General features: G+C 38.4%; 1 protein-coding gene across 1 annotated transcript in view; it reads left to right on the top strand.

Moving 5' to 3' along the window:
- Positions 1–10,729, top strand: part of shisa8b (shisa family member 8b) — a 39,767-nt gene extending 29,038 nt beyond the window's left edge. The window contains 1 exon segment of the mRNA XM_067577141.1: positions 4,597–10,729. Coding sequence (XP_067433242.1) covers positions 4,597–5,135 — 539 coding nt within the window. The 3' untranslated portion in view covers positions 5,136–10,729.
- The last annotated feature ends 2,548 nt before the right edge of the window (positions 10,730–13,277 follow it).

The raw sequence follows: 13,277 nt of genomic DNA, 5'->3' as shown, positions 1-13,277 counted from the left end.
GGCAGTGCAGGAGTTGTGAACTGATGAGGGTCTCTTTGCCTCTTGGCAAACAGAGAGTTGATCTTAAAGAGGAGGCCGCACACCGCTTCTTCCAAAACTGTGGTGTGATTGGTAGATAATGTTAATCGTCTGTAAATGTTAATGAGTGATTTATGTAGACTCGGTTTTCTTTTACAGTACACTTACTGCACAACTGGCCTAAAGACAAGCTTGTGGAACTGTCTAAGCAGAGTTATAATACAGAAACCTCACTGTACAGCAATATTTTAGTAGAGTCTAACCAGACACCATAGGTCACTGCCAAGGACAGAGCTCTAAAATACATGTAGTTCATGTAACACAGCCTGTGGGAACAGTGCTAGAGCTCTTGGGCAAGAGGAAACTATTGGGGCAAACATGATGAAAGCTATATAACTGGAAAACGAACCATCCTCCCAAAGAAAATACATTTTTCCCCAACCTTGGTCTTGTTTCCATAGTTTGGGCATCTGATGTCGCTGGCATTAGCAGATGCATCCAAATATTGGATGCTTCTAGTGTTTTGGAGGACAGACCATAAAAAACTACAAGGACATTATATCACTCATAGTTTTTTAAAGGAACATTCTGGTGCTTGGAAGTTTTACTGCTTCCTACATTGTTAGTTAGTGGAGCCCCAAAATCCAAATTTGGTGAAAAGGTAGGTGAAAGATCAGACAGAACCAGCAACCGAGTGGAGGAAAAATGAACAGTAGCTGCTCTGGCCTCTATCGGTTAAAAGGTAGAGGTCTTTTGAAGCCATGACCACACCCATCATCACAGCTGGGAGTGGTAAGGTGTGGTCCAACCCCAGCTGTGATGAAGCATGGTAACCAATTGTTATGGTACATCACTGCTACTCAGCATGTAGGAAAAACTTGTCGCCACTAAATGGCAGGATAAGCAGGATTACTAGACTGGGTGCAGTTACTCTCTAACATAGTTTGGTATTTCACATCAAGTTTACCCCAAACACAATGTAGCAGAGTCTGAGTTTTCTTTTTCACAGCAGCAATTTCTTAACTTTAAAACATTTCTGTACCGACTTCAACATTCAGCCTTGTTGATTGCTAAGTAGAGACCATAGAAATCACTGTGTAGTACACTTAACTTTCCACTATTTTTTTAGTGTTTGAATTATGAATGTAAAATATGCCTCATCTGTAATAGCTCAAAAATTGCCACAATGGAGTGGAAATTGGAGTGTGCTGCTTTACTGCTTTTTGCTAAAATTCCCCAATGCAATGCTTCGCATTTGAATTATGTGTATTCTGTGATCAACAATAAGTGTTTATTGTGTTGGGGATAGTGAATCAGTGATCAACGGAGTGATTTCAGACACAGGCAGAATAATAGCTTGCAGTATCACAGGAACCTCTATATGGACATAAATCTACCCTATCAGCCTGCCATCTACCTCATGTAATCATTCTCAAGTATTTCTCCTTTTCTAATGTTGTTCTCTTTGTCACTATTTGCTTTTTTTACTGGACTTCTATGATGCCTCCACATATGATCTGTGATGTAACAGCAAAGCTACTACAACTTACTACAACAAAGAGACTGGGAGATTTTTACCAGGTGTTTCATGTCAAAAAAGGTCACACGCAAACGTTGTTGTCCTTGACTAGCGGGTGTAATAGTGCGCAAAACTAATTCCAACCTCAGGCACCCCATTAGAACAAAACAAAGCTCTACTAGTCAGCCAAAGGCAAATTGCTGCTTGACAAGGTATTGTTTTTAACCTTTACTATCAATGGAGAGTTGACTGAGCCATTTTCGAGCAGGAACCTTCTTTAAACTGTATGTACACTTGGGAGATGGCCATTAAAAGCAAAGACTTCTACAGATAGGCACTCTTTACATCACTACGCCTGTTGAGCTTCCCAATCCAGTGATAACGGTGTCAGAGTTACAATCTAAAGTCATGATCAATTTTTTAAACAATGCATGCTTGATTTCAGGCAGAGCTAGACAAATGTAGGTTGTCATTAGCTGGGCATGCTACCAGTTGCAAATAAACACACTGTTAAATCCATTTCTTACATGTTCGCCCTTTATTTTTGGTTTTGGAAAGGCAATTAAAAAAGACACGATCCTACTCTTTGGTTACCAAGAAGCGAAGTATCGCTCTTCTGAATCCAAAGCTTGTTTGGTGGAGAAAAGTCAGAAGAAGGACCAAAAGCAAATATCTCAGACCTCTGGGCTACCACGGTGGATGATGGTGAAGGAGGTTAAAACATAAGAGCATACATCCGTATCAATTCTTATCATCATACAACCGTACCATGCAGTCTACATATTCATGTAAACATTTCTTTCTCAAAAGATCTACAAGTTAAATGTGCATCAGTTACATATTATAAAATGCATCACCTTGGTTAAAAAAATGTATTTGCTTTTGATAAAAGGTGAAAACTGCTGTTTAGATTCAGACTTTTGGACAAAAATGATGAAAGCACACACAAAGACAAGGTTACCGTTCATGTAGCCAAGAAGCTGGCGGCGATGACCTCAGTGTTTAGTTTATTTAAATAATTCTCTGTGACATTCATGCCAGCCCATGACACACATACACATGCACACTCCAGACTCTGGGCGAGGGTATTTATAAACCTTCATTGCTATGTCCCCACATCCTGGCACACATACCTTTACCTCCATCATCTCCATTGCACTCCTTAGTTTCTCCCTGATCATCACCCTCCCTGCCTTCTGCCCTCTCATATCCAGTGAAAGAGGAATACCGCTAGTATTCACCTGGAGGGCATACACCAATTGGAAATACTTAAATCACCAGCTTTCCCATTTGATCTTCTTCAAACCTTCCCTCATCCTGACCTTCCTTCACTGTCTTCTGACTCTCTCTAAATGTTATCTTTCCACTCATTTTCTTCTGAATGAAGCATTTTATGGACAAGAAAGTCCATTTTATTTATAATATGAGAAAAATATAACTGAGAATAATATTACTTTTTATGCCTCTGACAGCTGACACTGACCCTCCCCACAAGGCACTGCTTTTGTCTTTTGTACTTTTTATTATTTTCCATACCATCATATTGTCATCTTATCCTTGTTTTCTATCTGTTTAGGTAGCTTCTTTTAAATTTTCACCTCCTTCTACTCAACCCTTACTTAACCTCACTGTCACTCTTGTTGTCTATCTTTACCTTCTCATTTCTCAGTTCCCTTTGTTAATTAAGATGGCTAACATAAGATTAACTGTTTTCGTATTGTTTCTTGTTATCATTAAGTCCTTGAAACAGGACCATGTCACTTTTGCTGCCACTCAGCAAGAGTGACATTTATGGATAATGGTAAAATGTAGTGTCATAGTAGCACAAGTAGAGTCAGTTATACAGCAATTCCTATCTAATCACTAGTGGTATTTGTACTTCATTTGTAAGAGGAATGCATTTCTTCTTTCAAAAGTTGCATAGAATCGCTTTAAAAGTTTCTAAAATACTTTGAGGAGCAAACGAAGCTGACATTGCTGACAGGTTGACGCCGGGAGGTCCTAACATAAATGCATCATGGATTAGGTGTGATTTAGTAGGCAGTGCTCCTACAATGACATACTCTGTGTTTGCACATTGGCAGTTCATTTAAGGCTTCCTCTGCATATGACTCAGAACTGCATCAGACTGTGACAAATTGAAAATGACTCTGAAATATAAACAAGCTTAAAGTGGCCAAATATAGCATGTGTTTGCTTCAGTGGCCTAATTGTTAAAGGATACAAACAGAGCATTCTACAGCAAGTCATAATAATATCATACAAATTCATACCAAATTTGGTCCTGCTTTTGTTGGTCATCATTTCTATTGGATATAAAAAACATTATTATCACGAAAGTAATTGCTGAGATCTGGGAACAGATCTCTACACAAGCCAACAGTTTTGCCAGATTATCTGAACTATTTCATTTGGAAGTAAAACTCAAAGTTCAATTAAATTCATTCAGTTTTATTTATATAGCGCCAAATCACAACAGAAAGTCATCTCAGGGCACTTATCACATAGAGCAGGTCTAGACTTTACTCTTTAATTTACAGAGACCCAACAATTCCCCCATGAGCAAACACTTGGTGACAGTGGTAAGGAAAAACTCCCCTTTAACGGGAAGAAACTTCAAGCAAAACCTGGCTCTTGGTGGGCAGCCATCTGCCTTGACCAGTTGGGTTGAGAGAGAAAGTGAGCGCAAAAAGCCCAAAATATCTGTAATAATCTTTTGTTGCACAGGAAAACTATATCACCTCACAAATAAGTATCGTAAGTCAAAGTTGAACCAGGAGGTGGACAGTTAGGGTACTAATTTTACCATTTGCCTCCATTTTTTCTACCAAATACATTTGGCTAACCTGCTCAAGTTTCTTATCTTGTCTGACTTCTGTTTAGCAATATTACTGTGTTCAGAGATCTCAGCATTTAAATTAGATAGGAAAGATGGCCAAAACCAGGGAAAAAAGAACTATTAAACTGAAATGTTTCTTTTTCACACCAATGAATGCTCTGTTTGTACATTATTCCGTGTTTCTTTTTCTCACATGTAATCTCCACATTTTTCTTTGCAGCCGATAGTGCATCTCGTAGCTACTACAAGAGCTTCCCGCTCATGGACTTTTCCCAGTACCAACCCGTGGCGCCTCCTGCCTTCCAGCCAGTGCAGCCCAAAGAGAAGTCATACATCCACCAGCCCCTGCCAGTGCACCATGACCTCCATGCCCCTCTCTCCATCTCCATCCCCTCCAGCCACCTGGAGCACTCACGCCTCCCCAAGACCACCACGCACCCACTGCTCACTAGCTCGGCTTTCAAAGCCTGGGAGCCGAGTGGCCGCCATGTCCAAAGGCAGGCCTCCGCCCCGGGGCACTCCTCTTCCTCCATGCACAGCTCTGCCCGGAGACACGGTTATTCAACCCGTAGGCAACGGAGCATAGAGAACATGCCAGATCTCTTTAGCCAGCCCTACATAGGGATTTACGGAGGAGTTGGAAGCGGGGCAGGGCACGGGCAGCATGTCCAGGGGCAATACCCATCTCAACCCACCTACTACCACCACACGAGGCAAAAGAGTTACTCCACCCACAGTACGAATGAAGTGACCGTCTGAGTGCCATGGCCTCAGAGAGCGGCCTGCTGCAATGTTAAACATACTAACAAAAAGCTTTGGTGTTAAGTACATGCCAGAGTTTGGGACAGTTGGCCCGAGAGTAGAGGGATATTAAACTGGGAGACTCTAGGAAATATGCAGATTCAAGAGATGGAAGGGGTGTTTTGATAAGTGGGAACAGAAATATTCAGGAGGAAAATAGCATAGCAGAGCCACCACTATCACAGACTACGGAGAGAAAACGATAATATTAGACTCAAGCAGCATTTAAAGGGTCTTGTACATTGATCGTATGAAGTTTATAGACTACCTGAAAGTAAATCTACCAAGGTTGTTTGAAACCACTCTCAGGCTCATTTAGGCCATCACTGTTCCTCTGCATTTCAGACCTCAATCACCTCAGTTGTGGCACTACAGTGTGGTCTCTTATATCCAGTTGTATAGGTCTTAAGATAATAACTGAACGTTTTTATGATAAAATATAGGGATAACAGCGGTTTGTTCAATTAGCGCAAAGAAAACCAACTTGCACCAACTCTTTTGTCTGTGATGACATTTTCCATATTGGTTTCAGGTCAGACTTGACAGAAATCAACACTGAGTTTGTGTTAGCCAAGTAACCCTGATTAAACTTAGGGACAGTAGGTCATTGTCACATGTGGCTACAAAAAAACAGCCTGACTCATGTTTAGGATTGATTGTTAAAAACATTCCACAATGAGCCTGGAGCTGACTGAACTGCCATACTTTATAGCAATGTCTATTCAATGAGCCAGTCGGTGCAAACATGCAGATATTGCCATTCAATGTATTTGATGTAAATGTGTAACCTTTAAGATCCATTTTGTGGGTTCAGACTGAAGAGTAAAACCTAAAAAACCATTTACTTAAATTTGGTGGTACACTGACTAATATGTGACCTTTTGTGGCAACTAGCAGAAATTGCAACAACATTGATGAAACGTATGTCCTTCGACACACACAGTCCCTCCCTCTTAGAAATAGTGTGACATTTCGGGGAATTGAGAAGATTGATACCACTCTCATGTCTGTGCGGTAAATATGAAGCTATGCCCAGCAGCTATTTAGCTTAGCTTAGCAACAGTGACAACAAGACTCCCAGAAGTCACTGCTTCTGGCCAAAGAATAGTCTGGCACTTAACTATAGGTAAAACCACATCATACTGTCTTTAAATTTTGGATGCAATGAGTTTATTAGTCAGCCATTTCCCCATTTCCAGTCTTTGTGCTAAGCTAAACTAACCACCTGCTGGCAGTAGCTTCATATTTATTGTACAGACATGAGAGTGGCATCAATCTTCTCATCTAACTCTCAGCAAGAAAATAAATAAGTGCATTTCTCAAAATGTCAAACCATTACTCTTAGATACATTGATTAAATCACTACTGTATGTCACAGGGATCTGTACATTGAGAGCTAATTGGTGCAGAAATTAGAAACATCTACTTAATAGAAACATCAAGTAACAAGGTAATACATCCCCATGATGAATACTGGATTATAAAGCTGTTTAGTCATTTGCTTTTGGCATGAATTTTTTTCACTTAATGCGTTGTAGTGGTGGTTGAGAATTAGGAAGTCCTTCATAACTTCAGTGGGTCAGGTGTTTTTGCTCATAAACAGCATTAAGTGTGATCGTGAAATCTGGAGAGCTGAGCACCAGGCCAAATATTTATTGGTAATTCATATTAGACCTTGCTATGGTCAGTTTGAGCTCTGGGGAAGTAAAAAGCCAACTTATTTTAAGCATGAATAACACATAAAGGTTTCCTTCATCAGAAATATAGCTATGTCGGGCTTCAGAGGACCTTTCAACACTTGATCATATTTAAAGCATTCAACTCCAGCTCCAAGCTGATAAAACTGTTCCTCCCTGTGAGATAGCAACTACCAAATCTAACAAGTTCAAAGGAAAATTATTCCTTCAAAACATGTACATAATATCTAAAGTCAAGGCATTGAAATTTAGATTCAGTTTAGATAAGTTATATATGCTGGAATTTTCTTCAATCTTCAAAGAAATGCCACATAGCATATAGTTCAAGTATAATCATAAATCCTCTAAAGGTAACGCACTTCAGGTTTCATTTCTTTGATAAGTTCCTTCTTTTCCTTCTTGTAAAAACACCTCAGTTATTTTGCATCTCTCAGTCTACCTCCCAGCACAGCTGTTTTCTCCTTCTTCCTTTCTCTCCGCTCTCGGCCTCTCCCACACTCTTTCCAAAGCGAAGCGCTTTGCATTCAGTGCCATCAGGCCAAGCACACAGGGACATCATCCCCGGGGTCACATTAACTTCGACGGTGAGGACAATGCCACCATCATGTCAGCTCCCATCAGCCTCCATCCCAACCAGAGAGAGGGAGAGGAGGAAAGAGAGGGGACGGAGTAAGAGCCAGAGGCTGGGACTCTAGAAAAGACGAGAAAGGGAGGAGAGAGAAGAGAAAAATAGAAAAACAAACCACATGTTTTCCTTCCTCGGGGGAAGGAAAGGCAGGGAGTCACTGTGGATCTGGGTCTCTCACTACTGAACTGTCTGGGCCATAACTCAAAGTGTGTGGAAGTGTGTGGATGCTTCTGTGTAATTTCCAGCCTCCGGGCACCATTGCAGGGGAATTCACGGAGGCATTTCCAGGCCTGGAGCATTAAACGTTTCTGATGTCGTCTCTGAAGCCTAGACAGCAAAGGACACTGTGCAGAGCTGCTGCTGGTGCTATGAACGTGCAACAGTTGATGCAATGCTTCCACATTATTTGTTGGTGAAGGTTTATGGCTGCAACACCCTCAGGAACTGCACAAAGAACCAGAAAAGCTTCTGTAAGGTTCTGTAATAACATTTGTGCTGAAAGAAAGAGCTGAGAGGATTTTATGATGCTAAAATTTTGATAGTAGAAGAATCAGTCAAACAAAAAGATCAATACAGTTGAGACAGAGCCAACTAACACTATATCTCACACGAGGTACACAAAGCACCGTTACTAAATGAGCGCCGACCAAACACCAAACCTCTTTTTGCAGCTAAACTACCTGCATATGAACAGCATGACTCCATTATATTTAAACAAATCAAATTCTGTTGTCTGGTTTAGACACTTTTCCACCCATACAACATTCTCCTAACAGCAGAAAGTGAATTGGTTTTTTCTTTCCAGAAAAACCTTGACACTGTAAAACTAGATTTCAAACATGTACAACATCTGAAAGCAACCATGATCATCAACGCAACAAGTGAAAACATCTTTAGGGTTCATATCTTCTCAAATGCAGCACGTGTTATCACACAAGTCTGGCAAAGTTGTCAAAACACCTTTTTGACATATTACACAAACCTCTTTTTTTTTTTTTTTTTTAAAAGAGTTCAGATTCTTCCATAATGTTTTTTATGTAATACATTAAGACACCAAATTATGATTAATACTGTGATTTAAAACTTCAGCCAGTAACATGGTTGATATCTAGAGAGTAAAGCTTGATTAAGGATAGAGGCTACATAATTTCATGACCCCGGCTGCAACACACAGAGACAGAAAACTACTTTTAACTTCATACCTGCGAAATCACTTCTGCACTTTGACTCCTGTACATGAATCCCGTTTTGTTCTTTTGTCACGTGAGAGAATTGAAAACCTGGCCTACTTGTGTAGCTCCAAGAGTAAAGTAAAGTATCAACACTGTCTGTTGCACAGTGGGTAAAAGCATCTAGTGCTTTCTGTTTGAAAGTTGTCACAAACTTAATGGACGCATTCACACCAAGTATTTTAAATTGTATATTTCAACAATGCCATCAGGTGGCACCAAATAACTGCATAGAGATATGAGAAAATATGAGTTTTGAAAATGAGAGAAAGAGTTACAGAGAATGAAACTGAAGGTTAGATTTTCCCTCCATTGCCAAAAAAACCATGAACATGCAGGAAGACATGTTTTGAAAGTTCCTTCCGGTACACAAGCTACATGTGAGTTATAGGCCTTGTAAATGAGCAGTATGAACATAAACCAAGTACAAAAATGGATCATATTCAAACTTTCGACTGTGGTACCACAAAGATATCACCTAGATACCTAACATGAGTGCTACTCCACAACAAAGTGTCATATTTGCCCTCATGCCCCCTCCAGACATTCACCACGCAGTGTCTCACCAAGATACAAACACATGGTCACTGTCTTTGTTTCTCACATCTTAATACAATAAGGTATAACCAGTTCTGGTAGATGGAATCACAATGTTACTGATGCTGTGTTAAAGAAACCAAACACTCTTTCACCCTCCTTCTTTTGTTCTCTCGTAATATGATGCAAAAGTGAACTATGTCTGTATTTACCGACTGTTTCTCACTACCCACGCAGCAAAGGATCCTGGTCAGGCATCGTTTCCTCTTAATGCTCGATGTTGTGAGTTAGAAATGTTGAGATCTGCTGGTTTATAGACAAAAATCAGCTTTTTATGAGCAATAGAAGTTTAGCTCTTTGCCGTTCTGAGTTGTTTTTGTGTGGAGAGACTGAACAAGTGCTTCCAGTGTTTTTCTTGGTCTAAACATGTTTTTTCTCCGCCTGAAACAACGGCCTCCCTCTGTTCTTTGTTCCATCAGTTTGCGCTAAATGTTTCTTGTGTACATGATGATTCAGTCTTTTTGAACACATGACAGTTTTTTAGGTTTTATGTAGTGCAAACATCATCTGAAAACCATTTGTTCTCCTTTATTTATGAATATTGTGTAAATGTGTATCTAATGGAATTTCCTATATATTTTGTTTAAATAAGGGCTTTATGAACTAAGTCATTTTATTTCTAAGATTCAAAGAGTATTTATTATAATTGCTGTTGATGTCAGATTTTAACAGAGTATATTATTTCATGTTGATGATTTTAGTAACATGAAACATGATGCATAGAGAGATCTATATTAGTTCAGTTGTGCAATTTTCTAACGTGCAGTAGAGGAGGTTAAAGTAGGCTTACTGTACTGTATGTCACATTATTCCACTGGGTTTTCACATTTATGGCAAAATGCAATGACAGAAATTAACTGCAGTGTAAAAAAAAAAGCAACGACAAAGCAGACAGGTTGTCTAAACCATTGATCGTGTTTCTATTGTGTAATTTCACAATGCTGACTGATAAATGGGATGCTGCACAAACGCTAGTACATTATTGGTGAGTATAAATTTGATATGCAGAGAAACATTTGCGAGCATGCAGCAGTTTGCACATGCAGAGAGGAGACTGTGATATTTAGTGCTGTGTCAGGATATTGGGCTATAACTGTATAACTGCAGTAGAAACGGTTTGGCTCTGTGAACTTCTGCAAGTTATCTTGTGGGGTCTGTTAGAGAGATGTAAGAGAATGGAGTACAATAAATTTATAAACTCCTTAATGCAGATATGATAGCCAAGCAAATCCAAAGTGTATTGGTGTGATAAACAGTATGTAGCAAAAATGTGTATATACTGTATGTAACTGTACTTCTTATTACAACAACTCATTTATACCCAGAAATGTTCCAGAGGACTGTTTAGTAACTGATGCCACTTTTGAAGATGAAATATTAAAGATTGTAAAATTACTATAAGGCTTTGGTTTGACTTGTGTTTGTATCAAAGAGAGGTTGGGCCTTTGAATCTTTTGGGCAAAACACTCCAAAAAGCAGCAGGCACCTTAAATGGGTCAGCCAAATTCAACAAACACATTGAACACAGAAAAAAAACTCCAGGCAGCCGAAAATCAAACAACAACTTGACAACAGTCAGCAGTTCTTTGTTGGATCAAGTTACTTGCACCAGCAAAACATCATAAGCAGTCAATATAGCCTTATTATTCAAAGTGATGTAACTCTGAGATTGGTTAAGATCATTTTTAGCAAGTCTTTGTTAGTAGACAACAGTGTGCATCATTAGTATAAATAATACAACACAATACAAATACAACAATCAATACAAACAGTAAATTTAATAAGCAGAGTTGATAAGAACCTGATAAGTCATTAGCATCATTAACTGTTACTGTATCTATAACAAAGGGATTCATTCAGCACTAGCAGTGAGTCCTGCAGTGAACCTACAGTGTCACCTTGTGGCTGTTCCTGCTATTACATGAAGCCAAAGCTTTCGTCATTATTGTCCTCAGATCTTAATCTACTCAGCTATAATGGCAAAAATAAGAGGTAACATTATCCTTCACAGGTCCATCCTAATCCTGTAAAAACCATCCACAAAACACTTCAGAGCACAACAATTTTAAGGAATAAAAGGATTATTTAATGCCACAACTTGAGTCAAGTTTCAAATGTCACACATTTAACAAAGTGCAGGGTATCAGAGTAAATTTAGTGCTTTTAGGACTATTAAGAAGAAGTTTTAGACTGATACTAGTGCAGATAAAAATGCAAATGTTTCTGTTAATTTCTCCATGCAGGTCAATATGTAGAACAAGCTTTTACCGAAAACGTACAGCCGCTTATTATAAGGTTCAGTGCAGCGCTACACTTCTGCTGTTGAAGAAATCCTCCACTACTAAAATTAAATAAGATTCAAATTTACAGTAAGGAAAATGAAGATTTCACAAATTTAGATTTATTTTTTTTTAATTTGGTGACTTTGGGGATCTTGCATGTTTTATAAAACTGAATTTTGATATTTTTTAATGACCTGCAAACAGCATTTAAGTGCAACAAGGTGTAATAAAAATGAGAAAAACAATAACAACAATAACTTCATTTTATAACAATTCATTAAACTCACTTCTGTTTTGTCCTAAAATGAGAATAAAGACACTGATGGTTTTAACAATATGTTTTTCCTTAAGGAGGAATTAATGGCCACACAATAATGGAGGTAAGTGGCAGTTAAGCTTATCATATAAGTCACAATGCCTGGCTGAGTCATGTAAATACAAACAATACAAATTATTAAAACTTCCATGTCATTAGACACATTTCCTGGATATGTCAAACTCTTTATAAACTGAACACATTGTCTGACTTGGCAGATGAAGGAACTGAAAGATGTGCAGATTGAACAGATATTTTAAAAAGCACAATCCTGGCCTATGTGGTCGTTAAATATACCTGAATTAGACAAGTGTACACTATCAAATCAGCACCTCAGATTTGGTCAAAATGTATTTCATAGAACACTGAATAAAAAGACAAGCCAGCAGAACATTTCACTGAGAGCTGTTTCCTTCCTTTGTACTTTCAATTACGCTGACCTTCCCTCGGAGTGCAGTCTAGTCATATTAATGACCACAGAAAAATAAAAAAATAAAAAAATACAGAAAATGCCACCTTACAAAGAAGATAGATTCAAATTGCAAGGAAAACAGTACAACACTAAGTAGTAAGCACACTAACACCTGTGCAGCAGTGAGCTAAATAGCTCTTCCTTAAAAAAACAAAACAAAAAAAACATTAAATTTACATTCACATGACCCTCAGCTCCTTGGGAAAGAAACTGGTCTTTCTGAAATGTACTACCTCTTCCAAGGAGGTTACATTTTTGGTCTTGTATATCTGGATCCAGATGTAGATTTAGGAGCTTTTCAAAGAACTTCTTGCAAGACACTGCGAGATAGAGCACTTTTGAACATTCACACTATTTTCTCAAGAATTTAAATTATTGGAATGACCAAAATTGGGCACTTATTTACTGTATCACTACAGTATTTTTAAAGACGATTCAGATCCAAATGCAGATTAAAAATTCAAAATATTTTCTGTTTTCAAAATAACAAATTTTGTGAATCACAGAGCGTTCATTAAAAAGCAATTTCTCTGAGAGCAGTATAAGATCTATTATAAGATCTCTTAAAATGATGCAAAAATATTGATTTAAGTATAACGTTGTTCAACATTTGAATTTTTTTTTAGAAATTCTAATGAACTTAACTGTTAAGAAACAGAGGCTGATCATCTCCTAATATCTGAATTTGTATATGTCAATCCATTTCTGGCCTGATGTAATTGTAACACACTTCTTGATCGACTGCCATAGTGACGCATCTCTGTGAATGCTGATAATATGTATTCAAATTCAGTGCCTCCCAAGAATACCAGGATCAATTTATCTGCTAAAAACTACAATTTAAAAAACATATCTGGAGGATAAATAATGATTTTGTTA

Source organism: Thunnus thynnus, chromosome 20 (genome assembly GCF_963924715.1).
Source record: "Thunnus thynnus chromosome 20, fThuThy2.1, whole genome shotgun sequence".
Lineage (NCBI taxonomy): Eukaryota > Metazoa > Chordata > Actinopteri > Scombriformes > Scombridae > Thunnus > Thunnus thynnus.
Note: the sequence above shows the minus strand (reverse complement) of the source record. Positions and strands in the feature narration are given on the sequence as shown.